The sequence below is a fragment of the Bos indicus genome, chromosome 5 (assembly GCF_029378745.1).
Source record: "Bos indicus isolate NIAB-ARS_2022 breed Sahiwal x Tharparkar chromosome 5, NIAB-ARS_B.indTharparkar_mat_pri_1.0, whole genome shotgun sequence".
NCBI lineage: Eukaryota > Metazoa > Chordata > Mammalia > Artiodactyla > Bovidae > Bos > Bos indicus.
The window spans coordinates 345,798-371,146 of NC_091764.1; the positions used below are offsets into that span (position 1 = coordinate 345,798).

At 45.5% G+C, this 25,349-nt stretch overlaps 1 protein-coding gene across 2 annotated transcripts in view; it reads left to right on the forward strand.

The window, feature by feature from the left end:
- The first annotated feature begins 2,100 nt into the window (after positions 1 to 2,100).
- The window catches only part of LOC109558650 (uncharacterized), a 67,180-nt gene continuing 43,931 nt past the window's right edge, over positions 2,101 to 25,349 (forward strand). The window contains exons 1-3 of one of the 2 annotated variants that reach the window (XM_070788803.1): positions 2,101 to 2,772; positions 18,292 to 18,374; positions 20,495 to 20,616. In XM_070788803.1, coding sequence (XP_070644904.1) covers positions 2,216 to 2,772; positions 18,292 to 18,367 — 633 coding nt within the window. In that variant the 5' untranslated portion in view covers positions 2,101 to 2,215 and the 3' untranslated portion in view covers positions 18,368 to 18,374; positions 20,495 to 20,616. The remainder of the gene's footprint in view (positions 2,773 to 18,291; positions 18,375 to 20,494; positions 20,617 to 25,349) is intronic. The other variant, XM_070788802.1, reaches the window with a different exon arrangement.

Consider the following 25,349-nt stretch of genomic DNA (forward strand, 5'->3'; position numbering starts at 1 on the left):
CTGATAGGCCTGGTGTCCTTAGAAGGGCCAGACATTTCTGCCTCTCTACATGTACAAAGAAGACAGGCCATGTGGGGACACAGAGGAAAGGTGGCCGTTTACTAGCCTGGAACCAATCACATTGACACCCTGATCTTGGACTTCCAGGCTCCAGCACTATGGGAAATAAATGTCTGTTGTTTAAGCCCCTCAGGCTGTGGTATTTTGCCATGGCACCCTGAACAGACTAAGACGTTATGAAATGTTTTAACTTGTATATTGAAGGAGAGACAAACGGGCAGTCCTAACGTAGGATGTCTGATGCCATCCTCAGATGCCATTTCTCCTTGTGGGAGAAACTTGATTCTATCATCTCCCATGGTGGTGGTCAGGTAGTCGGGAGGAGTCATATAGCATCAGAACTACTGTCCACTTGCTTCCTTCAATATAACTGTTTTCTACAGATGAATCGAGGCTCCAGGCTGACTTCCAGCTATGTAGAGATTAGTTATTGTCCGTGAGGAGCTCTTACTCTTACTTCTTTCCTCTTCCAGCACAGATGATCTTGTAGGAATAAGAATCTGGTCCATTGAGTCACCACTTCCCTGGTGGCTCACATGGTAAAGAATCTGCCTGCAACGTGGGAGATCTGGGTTCGATCTCTGGGTTGGGAAGATCCCCTGGAGGAGGGCATGGCAACCCACTCCAGTACTCCTGCCTGGAGAATCCCATGAACAGAGGCGTCTGGGAGGCTACAGTCCCTGGGGTTGCAAAGAGTAGGACATGACTGAGCGATTAAGCACACATCTGTCCATTGAGTCACCGGTTGGATTCTGGATTGGTGTGACCTTATGGATCTTTAGCCTTCATTCCCTCAGAAGCTGGGCCACACTGGCTGGAGTCCTGGCCATTTCACTACAAGGCACGCCCAAAACCTTCCCAGGTCTTCCGGTTCCCTGAGACCATGCTGCTCATGGCCTCTTCCTTCTGAGTCCCTGCCTCATGCCAGCTATATTTCTGCCCTGTCACAAGAAGCATGCATGAATTTAATTGTCCTAACTGAAGACCTGGGGATCACAGGAAGATTTGGTTGTAACAGGATGTGAGGCCTTGGAATTTCCTCTCTTCCCCCCTCCCCACTTTTCTCCTTACCTTTCCTTTCCAAATTCCCTAAGAACTCTTCCTTTCAGTCAGAGAAGACTTTGGCTGAGTCCTAAGACTTAAACTTGTAGAAAGCCTGGTTAATAAGATGCTTGCAGAACAAAGAACCTTCCATTTTACAGCAGTTTTGCTTATCAACTTATTGTAAATATAATATGTATGACATATTATATCCATGCTATTTCATATATATGATGTTTTGACTATACAAAATATTTATACTTATAAATAATCTTTTTTTTTTCTTACTACACGAAGAATAATTAAGGCAATTGGGAGATAAAAGGAACTTCCTAATTTAGAAATAAAGATTTAACTGTGGAGTTTAGGTCTCTTCAGAGTCACTCATTGACTTGTGAAAAGCTCTTTGGAACTTCTGAATCTATTTCTCAGGTGTAGGGTGTTCAGAATCTGAACGTAGGAATGAGGTTAATCATGAGACCATGTAGCTGTAGGAAGATCCAAGCAATGTGGCTTTGGCTTTTCAGATGTTGAAGGCTTCCCTAAGAGCATCATTAAAACATAAGAGATGGAAAGGGAGAGAGAGATTCAGAAAAGTTTATTAGATCACCCAGAATTTCCAAGGTAAACTCTGCGACGGTCAAGTTAGATTTCTGTGCCACTTGAGTGTAAATGAACTACTCATAAAAGGCAAAAATGTACGCTGAATACTCATGGCAATTGACAGCAATCATTCCAAGAAGGCCATGTCTGGAGCGCACTTTGTGCCTGCAAAGCTTCCACCTGGTCCGTGCGCAGGGCGCCGGAAGAGGGCTGGGCCGCCTCTCCCCACACTGACTTTTAGGCCGCGGACCTCCGCGCTGGCGCAAACACCGAATTCCGCCCGGGGGCTCCCGGTCCAGCGCCGACTGCGCTGTCTCCCCAGCACAGCGCAGCCCTGGACGACTTCCTGCCTCCGCCCCTCCCACTGCCGCCCACGCCCCGGCCACGGAAGAGGGGTGGACAGGAGGCGGCGGTGGCCGGCCCTCCCGGTGCCCTTTTAAAAGGTTCCAAAGCGAGGCCCCTCAGGGGGATCTTGGCGGAGGAGGGAGCAGCACGCTGAGCTTCCGCATCGATGCGCAGAGCCGAGAGCACCCGGCTGCGCCTCCCGCTGGTGGGGCCTGGCACTTCGGCTTCCCTGACGCTCTCGCTGCTGCCGCGGGGCTCCCCCTTCCCCCCGCCATGCGCCCTGGGTAGCGCGCCTGGGGCGCACAGCCCACCCGGCGGCTCTCACCGCCCGCCCTCGCCGCCAGCATGCTGCGCCAGCTGCTGCTCGCCGCAGTATGCCTGGACGGCGGGCTGGAGGCCACCCACGGCTGCTAGCTTCCCTCCAAGTGGAGACCCCCGAGCGAGGGCTGCCGAGCTGAGCTGGCCGAGATCATCCTGTACGCCAAGGTGCTGGCGCTGCATGAGGAGGTTCACGGCCTGTACAATGACCTGCCCTGCCAATATTAAGTCAGCCACGGGGGGCTCTTCTACTCCGCTGAGATCAAGATGGATGCTGTGCGACCAGGCGTGGGGCAGCATGCTCGAGGTGCCCGGGGGCTCCAGGCTCAACCTCATCGGCCTGGGCTACTTCTCCAGTCACTCCCACACCGTGGTCCAGGATTACTCCTATTTCTTCTTCCTCAGGTGAGCCTGCCACCTCTCGCCCATACCATCCCTTTGGCCACTTGGCATGACCAGCAGAGGTACCTTTATCCCCAGCAGTCTCAGGAACTCCTCCAGAATCATGTCTGGGCGATGTTAAGTGATGCCCTGGTCTCCCCTGGTCTCCTTCACATTTTCTGCTCTTTGGTGCTCCTCATGTTGAGTCTACAGAGATCTTGGGTGCCTCTGGCTAACACTGTTGGAAAAACAGGGATGGCTCCCGTGCTTGACCAGGGAAGAGTGTTTCAGGCCAAAGCTCAAGGTGGTTTCCAGCAACAAACAGCCTATTCCCAATAGCAGAGGTTTATGCGGTGGGTAATGGGGGAAGAAGGCCCTGGTCACAGCGCTCTGAGGACTATGGAGGGCAATCGGACAGGAGCCCTCTCTGGTTGAGTTCCATGCAAGTTGGTCTGTGATGCAGATGAGATGCCTGTGGATAAGAGTTCAGGAGATGGCATCTCCTGGAGTTTGAAATAAGAAAGTGAACCCTAATTGAGGTGGAATCCTTATAGACGAGGAAAGCTATATTTTAAAGTGGATGCCTTGGGAGTTGTTTGGGATGGACAGTGGTCAAAACTAGTCCAAACACTTTTGGAATCAGATGGTTGTTGGAATTCTGGGTCCGTTCTTCCTGTCATTTTGAGCAAGTTACTGTCCTTGTCAAGAACCTCAAGAGCCTCACCTTCATAATGTGACAAACAAGGTTGGTTGAGATTAAATCCTAGTAACAGATACAGAACACCTGGTGTAGGTTAGATTAGGAATGTGTAATTACTCAATCCTGCACACCTGCTTAAATGCCAAGAGGGGACTGGTGTGGAATGCAGCCCAGCTGTCCTCTTGTTTCACTCAGATTCGCTCATATCAGCTGCCAGCAGACCTCAATGCCAGGCTCTTCCAAATAGCAAAAGTTTATAGAGGAAGGGTCTGGGGGCAGGGGCATTAAGGGATTGGGAAGGTGCTCACAGGGCTTTGAAGAACAGAGAGGTGAATTAGACCAGGCCTTGTCTATTGGAAGACTCCTGGAATCTTGTGAAGTTCCATGAAAGTTTGTCATGTGGTCACAATGAAATGCATGTAAGTCAGCGTTCAGGTTATGGTCTCAACTGAAGTTTGCAATACAAAACAGCAGGTGGAACCCTATTGCATTGGTTCTCTCCAGTTGGAGGAGGAAGCTGATACAGAGGAACTGGAGGAAGCTCAAAATGGAATCTAAGGGATATTGATTGGACAATAAGTCCCAGTATGTGGCATAGCATTAAGGGTATTTGGAATGGCCATGACCTTGGTCTGCAGACTAATTTTAGCTCTTGAGATTTCACATCACTGAGAAAGAAGACAGAAGGTTCCACAGAGGGGCCTCCATAAGCTCACAGTAACACATGTTTTCCATTTTGAAGCCAGAATATCTAGGTTTAGAATACAAGGCATGCTTTGTGTTGGCTAGGGTAGTTTAGCCAGATTAAGTTGAATTTAAAAAAATACTGGAGAAGTACAGTTTCTCCACTTTCTCCAGGCAAGGAATGAGAGAGTACCTTCTTGATATGGAGAAACTTAGATTTTTGCATGTCTTTATTTAGGGAAACCAGCTCTAAAACTATTCAACAAGAAAACTTTATTTTCCAAAGTAAAAAGAGCCACAGTACTTAAGAAGACATTATTTTCTTTTCCGGTTTTATAATGAAATACAGGTTTGTCCACTGGCTCTCTGGTGGTCAGCCAGCTCTTTCCTCTTTTTCTTTCACTTATTTATAAAACGTTAGGGCAGAGATACAGAGTCTGACAAGATTTCCATTTCACAGGGCTGTGTTGCCCTGATGTGTACTAACAACCACATACAAATCATTCCTCTGTTATTCTGGGCCCCTTGGAGAGGAGAACAGATTCTGGTCAGTGTCACAGGAGAAAGTGGCAGTGGAGACTCCCTGGTGAGCCCCCAAATGCCTACTTTGGGCTGGAGTGCCGCTTCCATCTCTCCTTTTCCTTCTCTTGACTTCTCTATCTTGCCAATAGGTACTTTATGCAGGGTTCTGTAAAAATGTTAAGTTTTATACTGTGCTTACTCTGTGCCAAATACTTTACTTACTTTAAAAAAAATGCATTCCTTACACCACCATTAAACAAATAAGGATGCTGTTGTCACCCTCATTTTATAGATTGTACATTTAAGCTTAAGAGAATTTTAAAAATTCATTGTGTGTCAAACAAGAGACAAGTAGCAGTGATAGGACTTGAATCTTGAGTCATTGCAATTGGCTTTCCTTTGCCCAGGAAACAAGGAACACTCCACTAGGAGAAGGAAGGCGGCTTGGGAGGTACACAAATGTTCACCCGCACCCATCCCCCAATTCACATGTTTTGAAAAACTTAAGGAGAGACACGTGCAGTGTGAGGTACAGAAACAATCAGAGAGAGTGACTCCTCTAATGTGAGCCATGTAGATGTGTAATTGGAAGCTGCATGTAAATCAGAAGTTAGAATATGCCCTCACACTGCACAAAAATATCTCACAATGGTTTAAAGACTTAAACATAAGACATGACACCATAAAACTCCTAGAAGAGAGCATGGGCAAAATGTTCTCTGACATAAATTGGACCTTTGTTTTCTTAGGTCAGTCTCCCAAGGTAATAGAAATAAAACCAAATATAAACAAAGGGGACCTGATCAAACTTACAAGCTTCTGCACAGCAAAGAAAACCGTAAAAAAAAAAAAAAAAAGACAACCTAAGAATGGGAGAAAATATTTGCAAATGATACAGTAGACCAGGGCTTAATATCAAATATACAGACCATACAATTCAACAACAACAACAAAAAACAATCAAAAAATGGGCGGAAAACCTTAATAGACATTTCTCCAAGGAATGCAGATGGCCAGTAGACACATAAAAATATATTCAGTGTCACTAATTCTTAGAGAAATGCAAATAAAAGCTGCAGCCAGGTACCACCTCCTATCAGGCAGAATGGCAATCATCAAAAAAAGAACAAATAGCAAATGTTGGAGACAGTGTGGAGAAAAGGGAACCCTCCTACACTGTTGGTGGGAATGTAAGTTGGGGTAGCCACTATGGAAAACAGTATGGGGGACCCTCAGAAAATTCATAGGACCACCATATGATCCATCAGTCCCCCTCATGGGCATATCCCTGGACAAAACTCTGATTCAGGAACATACATGCACCCCCATGTTCATAGCAGCACTATTCCCAACAGCCAAGATATGGAAACAGCCTAAATGTCCCTTGATAGTTGAATGATTAAAGAAAATGTGGTACGTATATATGAACATTACTCATCCATAACAAGAAAGAAATAATGTCATTTGCAGCAACATGGGTGGAACTAGAGATAATTATATTAAGTGGAGTAAGTCACAAAGAGAAGAATAAATACCATATTATATCACTTATATGTGGAATGTAAAATATGGCACGAATGAACCTATTTACAAAACAGAAACAGACTCATGCATACAGAGAATTAACTTGTGGTTGCCAAGGGGAATGGAAGGAGGGAGACGGATGGACTGGGTGTTTCCAGTTAGCAGATGCAAACTGTTACATTTGGAATAAACAACAAAGTCCTACCTTAGCACAGGGAACCATATCCAATCTCCTGGGATAAACCATAATGGAAAACATATTTAAAAATGTATGTATAACTGAGTCACTTTACAGCAGCAATTAGCACAACATTGTAATTAAACTCTACTTAAAAAATAAAAAAGACGTTTTATAACTGGCAACACTGTCACAGTCTTCTGTTGACTCTCGATTCAAAATGGTACACCCCATGGGTGTCCAGTCTACAGCTCTTGCCTCCTTTTTTTCCATTAGGATGGATGAGAACTATAACCTCTTGCCTCATGGAGTCAATTTCCAAGATGCTATCTTTCCAGACACTCAAGAGAACAGAAGGATGTTTTCTAGCATTTTCCAGTTTTCAAACTGTTCACAAGGGCAGCAGCTGGCAACTTTCTCCAGTGACTGGGAGGTCCAATAAGACACTAGGGTAAGAATTGGCTATACCCTGTGCTACAGCAAAATAATAAGATAGCTATCACTCATATGATGGAGAAGGCAATGGCACCCCACTCCAGTACTCTTGCCTGTAAAATCCCATGGACAGAGGAGCCTGGTAGGCTGCAGTCCATGGGGTTGCTAAGAGTCAGACACGACTGAGAGACTTCACTTTCACTTTCATGCATTGGAGAAGGAAATGGCAATCCACTCCAGTGTTCTTGCCTGGAGAATCCCAGGGACGGGGGAGCCTGGTGGGCTGTCATCTCTGGGGTCCCACAGAGTCGGACATGACTGAAGCGACTTAGCAGCAGCATGACTCATATGAATGTTGAGAGCAAGGGAGTCAAGAGTCCTCTTCCAAAGTCCAGATCAAGAAGTATTTTTCACCCTCTCCACAGCCCTCCCAGAAGTTAACAAGCACTGCTCATAAACTCTGGAGTCCTCAGGCTGTAATGTGTGGCATGAGGTTCCTCACAAAGTGAGGGGACAAGATGGGCTAAAGGTTGGCATGCTGTGCCTCAGTTTCCTCTTCTGTAAATTGGAAGCCATTGTAACATCTGTATCTTAGGGCAGATGCGACATGATTTAACTATGTAGGGAATGTCCATAGGTAAAGCCTTTAGTGAGGTCTTTGAGAGTAAGCACTCAATACACTGAGCTGTTATGACTACTTCTATTGTTGATTTCAAATACTTATGTATGTTTTTACTTGGCCCTGCTGGGTCTTAGTTGTGGCATGTGGGATCTTCAGTCTTCCTTGCAGCATGCAGGATCTTCAGTTGCAGCATGCAAACCCTTAGTGGCAGGATATAGTTCCCATGGAACAGAAGGATCTGGATGACTCTGGGCATGAAGATAGAAAAGGCATCGTTCAGTCTGAGGCAGAGGCCTGAGTTGTGGGGATATTTCGAGGACTATCGCTTTCTCTGAGCAGTGTCGTTGTTGCACCTGAGCCAGGGGAGCAGGGAGGCCATGGCCCATCGCTCCCAGTCTCCCACCAAGATGTTTATAGGACCATGTGCCAGACCACAGGAGACAGTTCTGATGTGAGTTAATGAACCAATGTGCATGTATTAGGTGGTTTCCTTCTTTCCCCAATCTGTGGTGCCCTTGGTGGGGGTGCTGTCTTTCTCTTGTCTGGTGGGTGGGCCTAGGGGAGTGGCCTTGTTCTTCCAAACCTCCTGCCCAGGGCTCCATGGCACCTGAAGGCTTTCTTCATGTTCTTTGCACAGAAACTGTTCTCATCGTGGGCAAGTACATCCGACTGTGGAAAAGTGTTGATTCTTCCTTTCCATACGTTATCCAGGGTTCCTTCCTTAGGCCTGCCCTACTGACAGTTCTCAACTCCCTGACCCCTCTTCAAGATTTGCCAAAATTTTCTGAGTGCTTGTCATATATTTCACTCCCCACATGGATCTAAGCACCTTTCTTTCCCCCTGCCCCACTCTTTTTTTTTTTTTTTTTCTACCCGACTCTTAATCTGTGCCAGCGCCCACTCCACATTGAACTGGACCCACCAAGTATGAGCCTGAGTATCCCCAGCCTGGGACAGACCGTAGCATGTTCAAATTAAATCTTTTTAGTCTTGGTCTTGTGGTTTGCCATTTTGTGGGATTTTTGCTTCATGTACTAAATCCTTGGTAATAGTACATTGATGTCAAGAGATCAGATATTGATCCAAAAATACCTCACAGCTGAGCCCCAAACTCTTTAGATATATAAGTGATTAGCCCTGTGGTCACACAATTTTGCTGCAATTAGATTTTCCATCATTTGAAACAAATAGAACAATGGGACTGTGGAGAATTGTTTTAATGTGAAGGAAGTCCTATTTTGGGTGGTCAGATGTTGATCTTGGGGAGAATTCCTTTTCCCTTTCATCATCCTGGTCTCTTGGATAACAGAGGGTGGGTATGTGTGTTTGCACTGTGTCAGAAGCTTTTGGGGAAAGATAATTAATTGTTCCACGTTGCTGAGCTGCTGCAGAGCCAAATTGAGGTGTTGATGGACTTTGTATGTATCACATCTTGCCTCCTTCTTCTGCCCCCTTTGAAAGGTACCACATCAGAGATGAGTTAAATTAGCTAGTTCACTTGATAATTTAGGCTTAAAATAAAACTAAGGTGCTAGCATTTATATTTTATGATATTCTTTGAGAAGTTTTTACTTTCTCTGTGGTGATTAAAATAGTTGTGAACTGAAGGTGTCAGAATTAAATGAAGAATTGTGGACAGTTACTTGTTCCTTTCTTGAAAAAAAGAAACTAAACTAAAACTAAAAATTATATGCTTTAAAAAAACAAAAAACTTATGTTCAGTTGCACTGGATCTTTGTTGCCATGTGAGCTTTTCTCTAGTTATGGCAAGCAAAGGCTACTCTTTGTTGCAGTGCACAGGCTTCTTATTGTAGTAACTTCCCTCATCGCAGAGCACAGGCTCTGAGCACATGGGCTTCAGTAGTTGTGGGTTGTGGGCTCACTAGTTTTGGCACACGGGCCTAGTTGATCTGCATCTTGTGGAATCTTCCTGGACCAGGGATTGAACCAATGTCCCTGCTCTGGCAGATGGATTCCTATCCACCGTGCCACCAGGGAACTCTCTCTGCTTTTTCTGTGTGAAGGTGAGTATCCTGCTTTCTCTCCTATGCAGGGTAAATAAATCATGTTACAACACAAACAGTCTGTTTTTTCCTAAGGTGATGGGTCTTCCATCTTAGACGGGGTCAGAGGAGCTTGTTGGGTCACCTTTTTATTCCAGTTAGACTCTTGCTAATGGGAACATGTGAATCCTTCATTTGTTGTGAAACCATTATGAATGGCCATGGACGGTTCACATTACACAATTTCCCTATATCACATGCCATGTCTTAGATGATGATGAATTCAGGGGGCACACTGATGAATTCTCATCATTTCCACTGTTGTTGCTGCTCTTCTCTAAGTCCCCAGTCAGCTCGAACAGTGTGTTTAGATCATGGTCGTGAAGGGTGCATCTCCTCCTTCTCATTGTCTTGCAGCTCACATGAATCTGGGACTCTAGGGTCAGTCTGGAGGTTAAGAAATGGAAACAGAGGAAAAGCTGATGTAGGGAAACTTTTGTGATACATACCCAGGACAACCTGCACCTCCGTCCTCAGCAGCCAAATCCTCCCATTCTCTAAATCCATCCTTAGTCATCCCACCACTCCCCCCTCCCCCACTCCTTGCTTCAGTCAGTGGAAACATAAGCTTGCTTTCAAAAGTTTCCAGGGAATCAGCAGTACTCCTAAGTGTTCAGCATCTCTCTGGTTCAGTATAATGGTGTTAGTGGGGCCTTTGGGGGTGTGTTTGGCAAGTTAGAGCATCCATCCCATTTTCTGGCAGGGTTCTCTCCACGCCAGCTAAGAACATTTTCCTTTCCTTTTTTCTTCCTTTTCCTTTCCTTTTTTCTTCCCTGCTGGGTGAGTGTAACAATCAAAATAAAACTTGGCTGTTTTCCTCTCTCAGCAAGTCCTGTCCCCTGGGATCATGACCTAGACTGACCCATACATTCATCAATCCGACCTAGAGTATCATGGGACTGACATAAAATCTGTGGAAGACCTCCTGTCCTCTTTCTTTTTTTCCCTTTCTAGAGTTGGGAAGGATGGTGAGGGAGGGGCCATCCTCATCAGGCAATCAGGATTGGCTGTGCCATTTTCAGAGGCGTGACCTCAGGCAGAACCCTTAATTTCCCAAAACTTCAGTTTTCTCCTTCTCTGATAGCTCAGTTAGTAAAAAAATCTGCCTGCAATGCAGAAGACCCCAGTTTGATTCCTGGGTCAGGAAGATCTGCTGGAGAAAGGATAGGCTATTCACTCCAGTATTCTTGGGCTTCCCTTGTGGCTCAACTAGTAAAAAAATCCCCCTGCAGTGTAGGAGATCTGTGTTCAATCCTTGGGTTGGCAAATCCCCTGGAGAAGGGAAAGGCTATCCTCTCCAGTATCCTGGCCTGGAGAATTTCATGAACGCTATAGTCCATGGTGTCACAAAGAGTTGGACACCACTGAGCGACTTTCAATTTCAAAAATTATAAACTGTCTCAAGTTGTCCTAAGGACCCAATTAGATCATAGGTTTGAAAGCACTTTGTCAGTTGTAAAGAGTGATGGAGGGGTTTATGACTATAAATGGATAGTTAGAAAGTATGGCTTTAAAACTTAAAGATGATACAACTTTTAAAAAGCTTCCTGTGCCTTCCCAGGGCAGTGGCAGTGGGAGCAATGGTGACAGGGTAGGTGATGCAGAGGGGAACAGATGATGGGGAAGCTCTCATGTGTGTTGTAATTCATTCAACAGAATTTACTGGGTTCTGGTCACAGACCACTTAAAAATTCATGTACTGAGTTATAAACCATGTGCATGTGGATTATATAAAGTCTAAAATGGTAGTCAGAGTTTTTTTCTCCCACCTCTGACACCCATCCACCCAGTTCCCACCTACCCTCCAAACGAATAACCACTGTTAATAGTTTCTTGTAAGCTTTCACTGAGTATTCTCCCCCAACAAACAGTTCAGTCAAGATTCACTGTCTTCTTTAAGGGCATGGCAGCCCACTCATATATTCCTGCCTGGAGAATCCCATGGACAGAGGAGCCTGATGGGCTTCAGTCCATGGGGTCACAAAGAGTCGGACATGACTCTGTGAATAACACACACTTTTGGTACCAGTGGCACTGCAATGTGCACATGTGGTTGTGCCCTGCTTTGTTCACAAGTGGGTACGTGGAAGTAGACATGCAAGTTGCTATATCTAGACAAATACCTTGGTTTAAACAACTGTGTCATATTCCATTGTATTAATGCCTTACTGTGTATTTAATCAAGTTCCCTGTTGATAGGTAGTTACACTGTTTCCAGTACATGGATATTACATGGAGTATGGACATGTATGACACACCTCATTTTGTGGAATTGTTGAGTCCAGTCTTTAGCAAGTGACTGTTGAGTGACTGCCATGAGGCAGCTGCTCTGTTAGATACCAGAGTTTCAATGTTGAGAAAAAAATTTAGAATATAATAATAGTATATTTATAAAAATACAAATTTTAGAGTATAATTATTGTTAATATTTTATCTAAAAGCTCATATCATATTTACATTTTTTAGTTTTGTTGTTGTTTAGAGGTACTTTCTTATTGACAAACTTGTGACAGATATAACAATATAGCAATTTTTAACTTATAATAAACCTAGGCACTATGAAAATTTTGTGCTTAATGTTAATGACTCTTAGACGTATCTATACTAGAGTAGCAGAAAAAAAAAAATACTAGATATTTAATATTGACTATTTCTCAGTTCATGTGAATCTGAAATTCATTTTGGTCAATGTTTTCTTGTATTTCCAACTGTTTGATTTGTAAGGGCTTCCTTTTCTTGAGACCATTTAAATAGGAACTCAGAACTTGAGCAATATTATCAAAAAACAGAAGACTCACACTGAGACATACATAAATCCAGACAGACAGACAAGGGATCTTCTAGTTTTCCACCTGAGATTTAAAATATTTCTTTGAGCCACTTTTTTTGGGGGGAGCGGGAGTGGGGGGAGGCGGGTGGTGGCAAGAATACTGGAGTGGGTTGCCATTCCCTTCTCCAGGAGATCTTCCCAACCCAGGGATTGGACCCAGGTCTCCCGCATTATAGGCAGACACTTTACCATCTGAGCCACCAGGGAAGTTGTTGAATTCTGTGGCAAGGATTAACTTTAAGCATTGCCCTAGGCAGGCCCTTGTAACAAGATAATTGTTTTTAATTGCATATGCAAAAGAACCAGCTTTACGATTTCCAAGAAAAAAAGAAATTTCCTTGTAACCAATTTTGTCTGGTTCTATAGAATATCATGGCTATCCTAGGTCAGGTCATCTTTAATTTCTGTAGTCATAGTTTTATCCCTGAATCATAGACAGATCAGCTGATAAAAAGCTTGGATTGTCTCTGTGGGGTGGATTTGCTTGTCCTTGTGTTTCACCTGGGGCAGTAGTGAGGCCCGCGGGCCTCTCCTAGAAGTGGGCGTCGGGGCGGGGTGCACCAGGAGTGCGTGTTGGGGTTGGGGGCGGGAGGTGTTGCACACCGGGAGCACATCCGGGGCGGGGGGGTCCCAGTTGTGCTCTCAGGGGTGGCCATTGCGGCTGGGAATGCCCATTTCACGCGTTCCTGGGTCCCCAGCGATCGGCATCCAGTGAGTAGAGTGGAGGGGTGCAGACCACAGGTAAGTGAACTGGGACTCAGTGGAGCAGAGAACTACCTAGTCCACTTTCTCTGTTGGCACAGTCTCGGAGCCCCCTAACCTGGAGGTCACGGAAAGGCCTCACCTTTCGGGTCAAGGCCTTTACTGCTTTACCCCTTCACATAAAGTTCAGACCCATGCAGGTTTTCCCAAGCAGCCTAGTGCTTGCTGGAAGTCCAAGGGATTTATCCTGCCTGGTGATTTCACCCACGGAGACTTCATAACCCTTACTCTAGCCGGCTGGCCCAGCCCTGCTTCTGCCACTTTGCAGCCCAGCGGGCCCTTGACCACCTGCTGGGATGGGAAAGGGAAGGGTCCACCAGTTGCACCCTAGAAATTTAGTAGGGTGCATGGATTTAAACATCTGGTGGCCACCCAGGCAGAAAAGAAGGGAGGAGGGCACCTTGCTGCCCTTTCATGGTGGAATCTGTGGCTGTCCTGCTGAGAGGGCGCCTTTCCATGGGGACCCTGTGCAATACGTTTGGTGTTTTGGAACTGAATAATTAGAACTTGTAAAAATTTTAAATTATGTGGTGCTTTAATTTAAAAACACACACACACACAAACAAGCTACAAGTTTTTTGCAAATTGAGGTCTAAAATTTGAGGGCCTATTTTCCTTCCAGTGTGGCAGTCTACGAAGAAATGTGCGTTTTTTAAGAAAAGAGTCAGAAAAGTGAGGGAAACAGAAAACCCAGAGGTGCCCCTGTAGTTTGGTGAAGGCCTTAGGAGGTCACTTGTAAATGCTGCTGGCTATCGGGAGTCAGTCTCTTCCTGTGGCTGATGGGCACAGAGCTCTGCAGGCTTGTCCTTTGTATGGATGTTCTTGTTGGTGGAAATCCAGCTCAGAGCCATCTCCTGATGTGTAAGAATTTCCCAGACTAGACCCCTAGGCAAATTCCACAGGGCCAGGGGCTCCTTCCTTCATTGTATGTGTCTGTTTGACTGAAAACCAGCAATGACATATTTTTCTTTCAATCTGGTCTCTCCTCCAGGCCTTGGAGTAACATTTCCCCTCCCCCTCAATAGGCTTGGGTTCCAGGGATGAATTATAGTCAGTTGTCCATGATTTTGCAGATGAGGAAACTGAGAGCCAGAGAGGGTTGAGGACTGTCCAAGGGAGAATGGGATATCCTTCTAGGAACCCTGGCTCCTGAGTTTTTAATGAGCTTCCCACCCAGCATGGTCATTGATTGGCAAGTGTTGACATTGAGAATAAACTCTTGGTGGAAATGTAAAAGGCTTTTTTAAAGAATGTGCCTACCAGCTGTGCATCTTATGGAGTATTTTCACTGTACTCCCCAACCCTTGGAAAGTGCTGGGCACAGGGCAGATGCTTCATCATTTTTATTGAATAAGTTCAATTTCACATAATTATATCCATAGTGTCAGCAACACTATGAGGTATATTAGAACAGTGATTGTCACAGTTGGTACCTCACAGATCAGTAAAGAAAGAAAACATTTTATTAGGAGGACTGTAAGAGAATTGCTGAGTTTTCAGTTTATTCCACAAGGATATTTTAAAAAAATGAAACAAATCTCTCCCTTCATCACCAAGGCTATCGGAGGTCTGTTGAGCACCCCATGCAAGGGAGGTTCTATGTCTTGGGACACCCCTGCTTCTGCATCTCCCTAAGCCGGCAACCTGGGACAGTTGAGTACACTTGAAGTTCCTTCCTTGACCTTGAGAGTGTATTTGGAAGACAATTTTTTGACAGACAGGAGTGGGGGAAGGTTTTGGGATGTTTCAAGTGCAATCCATTTATTGTGCACTCTATTTCTATTTTTGTTCCCTGGTGGCCCCGTTGGTAAAGAGTCTGCCCGTAGTGCGGGAGACCCAGGTTCAGCCCCTGGGTCGGGAAGATCTCCTAGAGAAGGAAATGACAGCCCACTCCAGTATTCTTGCCTGAAGAATTTAATGGACTGAGGAGCCTGGTGGGCTACAAAGGATTGGACACGGCTGAGTGACTGAACAATTATTTCTAGTATGATTTCATCAGCTCCACCTCAGATCATCAGGCATTAGATCCTAGAGGTTGGGGGCCCCTGCTTTAGTTCCCTCTTTCATCTTCTACACAGCTCCAGCCTGCTTCCTCCCCCTCTTCCACCTGCAGAACTACCTACCGGGCTTCTCTGAGTGTGACTAAGAGTCTCCTTCCCTCATTTCCTTTCCTCTGAGTTCCTTCTCCTAACTGGGTTTCCCTGATCTCTGCTTAGGCACTTTTGCCCCAGGTGGTGCTAATGGTAAAGAACCTACCTGCCAATGCAGGAATCAGATCCCTGTGTTGGAAAGATCCCCTGGAGGAGGGCACAGCAACCCACTCCAGTATTCTTGTCTGGAAAATTCCCATGGACAGAGGAGCTTGGCAGGCTCTGACAGTCAGACGTGACTGAAGCGACTTAGCACAGCATACCAGAGGACCTTAGAACTGCAGACTCACGTGATTGTTCTGGCTCTTTGAAGTTCCTTGTCATTCCACGTGTATGTTAGGGTCAGCTTGTGTATTGCTTCCTAAAGGCCCTGAGAGGGTAACAGGCAGGAAGGCCGGGGGTCTCCAGACAGAAGGAGAGCCTCCAGACCGAAGCTGCAAATGTCAGACGTTTTTTTCTCTCTCTCTCAAGCATCCGGAGGGAACAAACTAGTGTTACATTTTTTTCCCCTTCTCAATACAAATTTAAAAGGAGGTTTCTCTGAAAATTCTGTGTTGCCATGACGACTCCTGGCTCCACCTGAACTTAACTTTCCTCAAACCTTGAGCTAAGCAATGCATTTTTTCATAAGGAAATGTTTGTCTTAAGCTATGTTAATATACTATGTATTTCCGGTAGACTCTGTCTTTAGGTCATTTCTCCCTAAAGGCTCAGAACCGACTTGACAAACCAGTATGTCTTACTCATACCTTGTTCTCCTAATCTATGTTAATGAAATGATATATTTGCCTGGAAATTTGCCTTTCTTCAAGATTCATGTCAATCATTTTATGGCCCGTGATGACTCACCTGCTGTCAATGTTATCTCAATGCATGTTGCGGGTGAGGGGCCTGGTGCCATTCTCTGAGACATTGCCTTTCTTTCCTTAGCAGACTGCTAGTGGCTGTATAACATCTGGCTAAAGACCAGCAGTGGGTATTCTTACTGCCCCCATCTGAAGTCTATGTCAGCAGCTTTCTCTATCTCTTTTATACTTTAATAAAACTTTATGACACAAAAGCTCTGAGCGATCAAGTCATATTGGATCTTCATTTCAGATTGAAGATGCATTCCATGTTATTGCCATCTTAAGTCTTTCCATCGCTATGGGATATCTGTACATGTATTCAGAATATTTTTTCAGCAATCGTGTATAATTTCCAGTGTGCCAGTCTTGTCATCCTTGTTATATCCATGGCAAAGTATTTTATTAATTTTGACATTATTGAAAAGCAATTGCTTTTTTTTAAAATTCCTTTTCAGATTATTATTTGCTAGTGTATACAGATAAAACTGTGTGATCATTCATTTTTATCAGTTTGGACAGCTTGATAGTTGTCTTTACTTTCTTTGCTTTCTCATACTTAAAGATTATCCTGGCTCATATATGTACTGCCTCACACCTAATCTCAGTCATTTATTCAAAGAACTTCTGTCCTTTTATTTTTTTAACATTGAATTATTTTTGACTATGCTGGGTCTTTGTTGCTAGATGTCTAGTTGTAGTGAACAGAGGATGCCCTCTAGTTACCATGCTATGGCTTCTCATTGCAGCAGTTTCTCTGGTTGCAGAACTTGGGCTCTGGAGCATGCAAGTACTTCAATAGTTGTACAGGGGCTTAGTTGCCCCTCGGCATGTGGAATCTTCTAGCACCAGGGAGTGAACCCGTTTTCCCTGCAGATCCTTTACCACTGGACCACCAGGGACCTTTCCTGTTCCCTTTCATTAGAGAATGATATGCAAAACAGACATGTAGGAATTAAATATGCTCAGCTGACAATACTTGGAAATATATACATGTATTCCAGCTTACCTTTGAACATATTCAGTTAAAGGTAATTTGTGACGATTTCTCCATGGATCTTGTAACCTTTCCTTTTGTTTCTCCATAACTTCCCATTCCAATGGTAAGATACCTGGCTTCCACCACTTGTCATGTATAGAATTCAGTGCTTGTCCCATGTGGTTACTGAAAAAACTGTCAGACTGTCTTCCAAAGGGGGCTGTGCTTGCATCCCACCAGTATCCTGAGTATGTTTCTGTAGAATAGTTTACTATCAGTGTACCCTCCATGGCCAGGTGTCTATTTCAATCTTTACTGATTATGAATGGGTTTGTTTGCTCTAGTGTTCTTGGACAATTTGAGTACAGATTCTTTGTCAGATATGCATTTTTAAGGCAAACAGTTGTATTTATTTTTGGCTGTGTTGGATCTTTGTGTGTGGGCTTTTCCCTAGTTCTGGTGAGCGTGGGCCATAACTAGTGGTGTCTGGGCTTCTCGCTGCAGTGGCTCCTCTTGTTGTGGGGCACAGGCTCACGGGCTTCAGTGGTTGCAGTATGTGAGCTCGGTATTGTGTCTTCCAGGATCTAAAGCACAGGCTCAGCAGTTGTGGCACACGGGCTCCATAGCATGTGAGATCTTCCCATAACAGGGATCACACCTGCATCTTTAGCACTGGCAAGTGGATTCTTTACCACGGAGCCACCAGGGAAGCCCTCAGGCATATGTTTTATTCTAGTTGTCCACACATGTACCTGATGAGAGAGGCCAGGATCAAGAGGGCTGGCCGCTGGGAGTCCTCAGCCACAGTTCTGGCTGTGCCATCCAAAGCTCTGAGGCCTTTGGCGAACGCCTCAGCTTCCCTGGGATTGTTTCCTCCCTTCAGAAATGCCCTGCTGTTGGACTGTAGCCCACCAAGCTCCTCTGCCCCCGGGATTTCTGAGGCCAGAATACTGGAGGGGGTGCCATTGCCTTCTCTACAAGGTAGCATTTGGAAGATATTTTCTCCTGGCTTGTGGTTTTGATGAAGGAAGGGGGATCCCTTCCAGGGCTTGAGAGTGGATTCTTGTCTGACACTTGGAAATGAGTTGTCCGAGGAGAGGAGTGCCGTCCAAGCGAGAGACTTCATTGGGAAAGGCTGCCGGGGTGGAGGGCAGGCGGGTGAGGGAAATGGAGAAAACTGCTCTGCCACGCGGCTCACCGTCTTAGGGTTTATGGTCATTGGGTTATTTTCTGGTTTGCCTCTTTCCAGTCATTCCGAATTGGGATCCTTCCTGGGGGCACATGCATCACTCAGCCGAGATGGATTCCAGCGAGGAGGATCCTGAGAAGTTGGTAGGACCTCTGGACTGCAGTCTCCCATCTCTTTTTGACCTCTCCAGAATCCTGGTTGGTGGTAGCTTGTTAGTTCCTTGTTCCTTACCAGGATCTCCTGTTGTAACATGACTCCTGTAAGTGTTTTCTCTTTTCTGTTGCCTGGCAAGGGTGAGTGGTCAGTGGTTCATTTAACAGTTTGTCTTTGGGTTCTCTCGAATAAGGTCCTTCACAGAGTAAATGTATAAAATTGTAAAAGTCAATGTTTTATATAATTTATATTCCTAATTTGGTAAGTTGGCTTTTTTTGTTGTGTGTTAGAACTCATCACCAGACCAAAGATCATGTAGATCCTTTGTTGTTTTCTAAAATTGTATAGTTTTTTTTTTTTTTTTTAATTACGGTGTTAGTTGCAAAGTTCGTGTTTCTGTTCATCTCATATATTTTTTAAACAGTTATTTATTTTTAGTTGATTGATCATTGCTTTACAATATTGGTTTGATTTGTCATACATCCACATGAATTAACCATAGATGTATATGTGTCCCCTCACTCTTGAATCTCCTTTCCACATTCCATTCATCCCCATCTTTCTAGGTTATTACAGAGCCCCAGTTTGAGTTCCCTGAGTCATACAGCAAATTCCCACTGGTTGTCTATTTACAAATGTTGGTGTACATGCATCCATGCTCCTCTCTCCATTCATCTCACCCTCTCCCTCTTGTTCCCCACACTTGTCTGTAAGTCTGTTCTCTATGTCTGCATCTCCGCTGCTGCTATGTGAACAGATTCGTCAGACCCATCCTTCTCGATTCCATGTTTTTCTCTTTCTGACTGACTTCCCTGTTTAATACACTCTAGGTTCATCCCCTTCATTAGAACTGACTCAAATGTATTCCTTTTTATGTCTGTATTCCATACAGGCTCTGATTGTTCCTTAGCTGTGTTTTGAGGAGGGTCATGGAGCTATTCTGCTCCATTTCATTTTGGGCTTCCAGTCTGAAGGCTCACAGCAGAGCTGCTTCTGGGTGAGCCCTCTGAAGTCTGCGAGCACAGGGCTGCCCGCTCTTCTCTGGTGGAAGCTTTGTCTCCTCAGGGCCCTCAGGGCTCGGGCTCCCGGGTAACGGGGCTGCGTCCCGGCTGAGAGGAGCGGGGTTGCCTCAGTGCCTGCCAGCAGGGAGGCGAGAAGGAAAGGCAAGAAGGAAAAATGAGGACGAAGTAGACGTTTCCTGTGTTGAGCTGAGCGCTGACCAGAGGTCCGTCTCAGAGGACTCGGGGGGTGGCGGGGGAAGAGCTCCATGTGCAAAATGGCAGATTTTCAGTTCGATTTCTGTTAAATGGTCTAGAGGATGACCTTCACTGGTGTTCTTCCGAGTAGGTGGCCAGTTTTCCTGTCACTGTTTCTTAAGAAGACTCTTTGCTCGTTCCTGGTTTGGTTTTCATTAATTGACCACGTACATGTGGGTTTATTCCTGGGCTCTCTATTCTTTCCTGGAGTCCATGTGTCTGTGTTCCTGCCAGTTCCTCACTGTGGTGGTTACTACAGGTACGTGATGTAGTTTGAAGTTGGAGAGGAAGATGCCTCCAGCTGTGTTCTTCTTTCTCAGAGTCTTCTTGGCTGTTTAAGGTCCTGTTCAATATTAGCAGCCTAATATTAGGAATATTTATATTTCGTGAAAAAAGCCATTGAATATTATTTTGTGATTGCAGTCAGTGTATTTGTTGATGGCTTTGGTTGGAATGGACATTTTAATTCCTCATTGTTCCAGTGTGTGAGTGTGGAATAGTTTTCTGTTTATTTGTGTTTTCTTTGGTTTCTTTATGAGTGCTTTCTAGTTTTCTGACTACAGGTCTTTTATGTCCTTGATTAAGTTTGTTGCTAGATGTTTTATTCTTTTGGATGCAATTACAAGTGGGATTTTCTTAATTTTTTTCCTGAAAACAATTTTTTAACAATTTTTTTGTTATCAGTGTATAGAAACGCAAGTGATTTTTGTATATTGATTGGGATTGTAAGTTGTAGTATTTTATATGATTGTAAATTGATCAGAAATTATTCAACTTTACTGAATGTAGTCTAACAACTTTTTGTGAAGTTATGGGGAAATTTTTATTTGTAAAATCTGTTTCTCCTGCAATAGGTCATCCAGAGGACCCAAGGCATGGTGGTTACTAATAGACTTCCCACAGTACTTCTTCATTCCATGTGGACTCCTTCAAGGGCAATGAGCATCAATCACAGCTTCCCTTGAACTTCGTCTGGGTAAGTCTTTACCTGTGTAGGAAAGTTTCATGCCTGTCTAATCTGATTTTCTTTTATGGTATTGACTAGTTTGTTTTGAAACATAATTTACTTTCCAGGAATTTAAAATGTACAGAAAACCCCTAGTAATGGGAAAAAGTGCTCGCATTTGCCACATCATCTAAAATACTCTATGTGTTTTATCCAAAATGGGTGCATTCTCCTGCAAAACCAGCACATAATCTCCAAAATAAGGAAATCATATGGTTTCTACAGTATAAATTAATCCACCGCCACACTACCCTTTCAGCAATTTTTCAATTGTATGAATATATCTTTTCTTCCCATCTTTTTTTTTTTTTAAAGAGTGTTACTGAGATTTTCAGTGATTTGGACAAACTTGATGGATTTAAAGAAGACATAGTGAAAATGGGATCTGCGAGGACTTCTCTATATGGATATTTTTCACTAAAGATGCTTTTAATGTTTATTCATGTTTAATCATGATATTCGGTGTTCCATTCGAATCAGTGCGGGGGCATCAGGCCTTATCTGGAGTGGATAGGGAAATCAGTGTCTTTGGGATTGTGGCATGACCCACGAGGGTTCCTGTCGAGTTTCAGTGTGAGACCGGCATCCTCTTGAAGGGCGACAGGAATGTCGGGATGCCTTTCCAGACAAAGCAGGGGAATCGACGCTCATCTCGAGATGAGGAGGGGCAAAGGGGCTTAGATTCAGGTGTGCCAGGAAACTCGGTATTCCTCTAGAGTGGGGACAGGTATGTCGCGGAACTTCTGGAGTTGCATAAACAGTGTTGAGTACCATTTTGAGTTTCAAGAGGAAAAGTCAGATTTCTCTCAAGACGCGGCAGTGGGAAACGGCCTCATCTCGCATTGAAGGGAGAATCCTCTGGTTTTCCTTGAGACTTGGCGGGAAGTTTCGGGTTCCTAATGAGTTGCAACATGGACCTCAAGGTCCCACTCGTATTCCCTCAGGGAAGTCAGGTCTCATTTCGAGTTGTGATGGTCACCTCGGGATTCCTCACAAGTCACTTCAGGGGAAATAGGCCTCATCTAGACTTCTGTCCAGAAACTCCGTGTTCCTCTCCAGTGGCAACAAGGATCTCGGGATTGCATTCAAGGTTCACCTGGGGAGTCAGACCTCATCTCAAGTTGAAGCAAAGCACTCTGCTCTCCTCTCCAGTTGCAACGGGAATCTGCTGGAGCTCTTTGAGTGGCCTAAAGGGAGTCAAGCCTCCTATGGAATTTCGAGAGGGAACTCAGGATTGCTCTCTAGGCCCTGAAGCAGAAGAAGGGCCTCATCTGGCGATGCCGGGGGAATCTCATGGTTTATCTCCACTTGCGGTGGGAAGTTTGGGGTTTCTCTCGAGTTACGATGGGGAACTCATGGAGCCTCTCTTGTTGCCCCAGGGAAGTCCAGTCTCCATTCGAGTTGGAAGGGGGAATGTGGGATTGCTCTTGAGTCACGGCAGGGGAATCAGACATCAATTCACGTTGAAGGGGGAATCTTGAGGTCTTTCTCGAGTTGCGGTAGGAAACTTGGGGTTCCCTCGAGTTGCGACAGTGACCTCAGGGAGCTTCTCATGGTGCCTATGGGAAGTCAAGAATCCTTTCGAGTTGTGAGGGGCCTCTCGGGATTCCTCTGGGGTCGGTGCAATGGAAGAGGGCCTCATCTGCAGTTGAGATGGGAAATTCGGGGTTCCTCTCCTGTTCTGATGTGGATCCCAGGGTGTATCTGCAGTTTCAAACAGGGAGTCAGGTGTCGACTTGTGTTGAGGCATGGAACTCTGCTTTCCTCTTGAGCTGTAAAAAGAGGTTTCAAGCCTCCAGTCGAGTTGAATTGGGGACCTGAGGCTTTTCTCGAATTTGCAACCAGGGTATCAGGACTCCCTTCATGTTGTGAGTTTATTCTCGGGGTTTCAATCGAATCGGTGCAAGGCAATGAGGCCTTATCTCAAGTGGATGGGGGAAATCCGTGTCTTTTGAATTGTGGCAAGACCCCCGAGTTCCTCTCCAGTTTCAAGTTGAGACCGGCTTCCTCTTGAGGGGTGATGGGGACGTTGTTATTCCTTTACAGACCAAGCAGGGGAATCGACCCTCATCTCGTGTTGAGCAGGGGAAAACGGGACTTGACTTGTGGCAGGAAACTCAGCGGTCCTCTCCAGTAGGGACGGGTATCTTGGGAAGCTTCTGGTGTTTCATAAAGTGTGTCAAGTTCCCTTTCAAGTTCCAAGAGGGAACGTAGGATGTCTTGGGAAACACTGCAGCATTAAAGGGCTTCATCTGGCATGGAGGGGAGAATTTCGTGGTTTTTGTGGAGTTGTAATGGGAATCTTAGCGTTTCTCTCGAGTTGCATGGGGACCTGGGGGACATGCTCGTGTTTCTTCAGGGAAGTCAGATCTGCTTTTGAGTTGTGAGGGGCACCTCGGGATTCCTCTCACATCACTGCAGGGATGAGTAGGGCCTCTTATCAAGTAGAGGTGGGAACCTCAGGATTCCTCTCCATTTCTGACATTTATCTTGGGCTTTCTGTAGAGTCTGGACAGGGGAGGCAGTCCTGGTCTTGTGTTGAGGCATGGAACTCAGCTTGCCTCTTGAGTTGTGAATGTGGTGTCAGGCCTCTTGTCGAGTTGGATTTGGAACCTGCAGCTTTTTCTAGAGGATACAACTGGGGTGTCAGTGCCCCTTTGTGTTGTGACTCGATACTTGGGGTACTATTCGAATTGGTGCAGGGGCATCAGACCTTATCTCGAGTGGATGGGAAAATCGGTGTCTTTGGGATTGTGGCACGACCCACGAGGGTTCCTGATGAGTTCCTGATGAGTTCCTGATGAGCCCAGGTCCCTCTTGAAGTGCGACAGGAATGTCAGGATTTCTTTTCAGACAAAACAGGGGAATCGACCCTCATCTGGAGATGGGGAGGGGCAAAGGGGCTCAGATTGAGGTGTGCCAGGAAACTCGGTGTTCCTCTCGAGTGGGGACAGGTATGTTGTGGAACTTCTGGAGTTGCAAAAAGGGTGTTGAGTACCATTTCGAGTGTCAAGAGGGAATGTGGGATTTCTCATGAGATGCTGCAGTGGGAAATGGCCTCCTCACGCATTGAGTGGAGAATCCACTTGTTTTCCTCGAGGCTTGGAGGGAAGTTTGGGGTTCCTCTCGAGTTGTGAAATGGACTGCAGGGTCCAAAACCTATTGCCTCAGTGAAGTCAGGTCTCATTTCAAGTTGTGACGGACATCTAGGGATTCCTTGCAAGTCACTGCACAAGAAATAGGCCTCATTTAGTCTTGTGTCCAGAAACTCCGTGTTCCTCTCCAGTGGTGACAGGGATCTCGGGGTTTTGTTCAAGGTTCACCTGGGAAGTCAGGCCTCGTTTTGAGTTGAAGCAAAGCACTCTGCTGTCCTGTCCAGTTGCGATTGGTCTCTCCTGGAGCCCTTTGAGTGGCCTAAAGGGATTCAAGCCTCCTATGGAGTTTTGAGAGGGAACTCGGGATTGCTCTCTAGGCCCTGCAGGAAAGGAAGGGCCTCATCTGGCCGTGACGGGGGAATCTCTTGTTTTTTCTCGAGTTGCAGCAGGAAGTTTCGGGTTTCTCTCGAGTTACGAAGGGAACTCATGGAGCCCCTCTTGTTGCCCCAGGGAAGTCCAGTCTCCCTTTGAGTTGCAAAGTGGAGCGCTGGATTGCTCTCTAGTCACCACACAGAAATTGGGCCTCAATTTTCATTGAAGGGGGAATCTCGAAGTCTTTCTCGAGTTGTGGTAGGAAACTTTGGGTTGCCTCGAGTTGTGACGGTGACCTCAGGGAGCTTCTCATGGTGCCTGTGGGAAGTCAGGAATCCTTTCGAGTTTGAGGGGCCTCTTGGGATTTCTCTGGGGTCGGTGCAATGGAAGAGGGCCTCATCTCCAGTTGAGTCGGGAACCTCAGAGTTCCTCTCCTGTTCTGACGTGGATCTCGGGGTGTGTGCAGTTTCAAACAGGGAGTCAGGTCTCGACTTGTGTTGAGGCATGGAACTCTGCTTTCCTTTCGAGCTGTCAAAGAGGTTTCAGGCCTCCAGTTGAGTTGAATTGGGGACCTGGGGCTTTTCTCGAAATTGCAACCGGGTTATCAGACCTCCCTTCGTGCTGTGAGTTGATTCTCGAATTTCCATTCGAATCAGTACAAAGTGAATCATGGCTTATCTCAAATGGATGGGGATATCCGTGTCTTTCGAATTGTGGAAAGACCCCCAGTTCCTCTCCAGCTTCAAGTTGAGACCAGCCTCTTCTTGAGGGGCGACAGGGACATAGTTACTCCTTTCCAGATGAAGCTGGAACATCGACCCTCATCTCGAGTTGAGGAGGGGCAAACGGGGCTCTTCTTGACTTGTGGCGGGAAACTCAGTGTTCCTCTCCAGTAGCGTTGGGTCTCAGGGAGTTTCTGTGGTTTCATAAAGGGTGTCAAGTTCCCTTTCGGGTTCCAAGAGTGAACGTGGGATTTCTTGGGAAACGCTTCAGCATAAAAGGGCCTCATCTCGCATGGAGGGGAGAATTTTATGGTTTTTGTGGAGTTGTGGTGGAAAGCTTAGTGTTCCTCTCGAGTTGCGATGTGGACCTCAGGGTCTCAATCTTATTTCCTCAGAGAAGTCATGTCTCATTTCAACTTGTGACAGGCACATCGGGATTCCTCGCAAGTCACTGCAGGGGAAATAGGCCGCATCTAGTTTTGTGTCCAGAATCTCCGTGTTCCTCTCCAGTGGT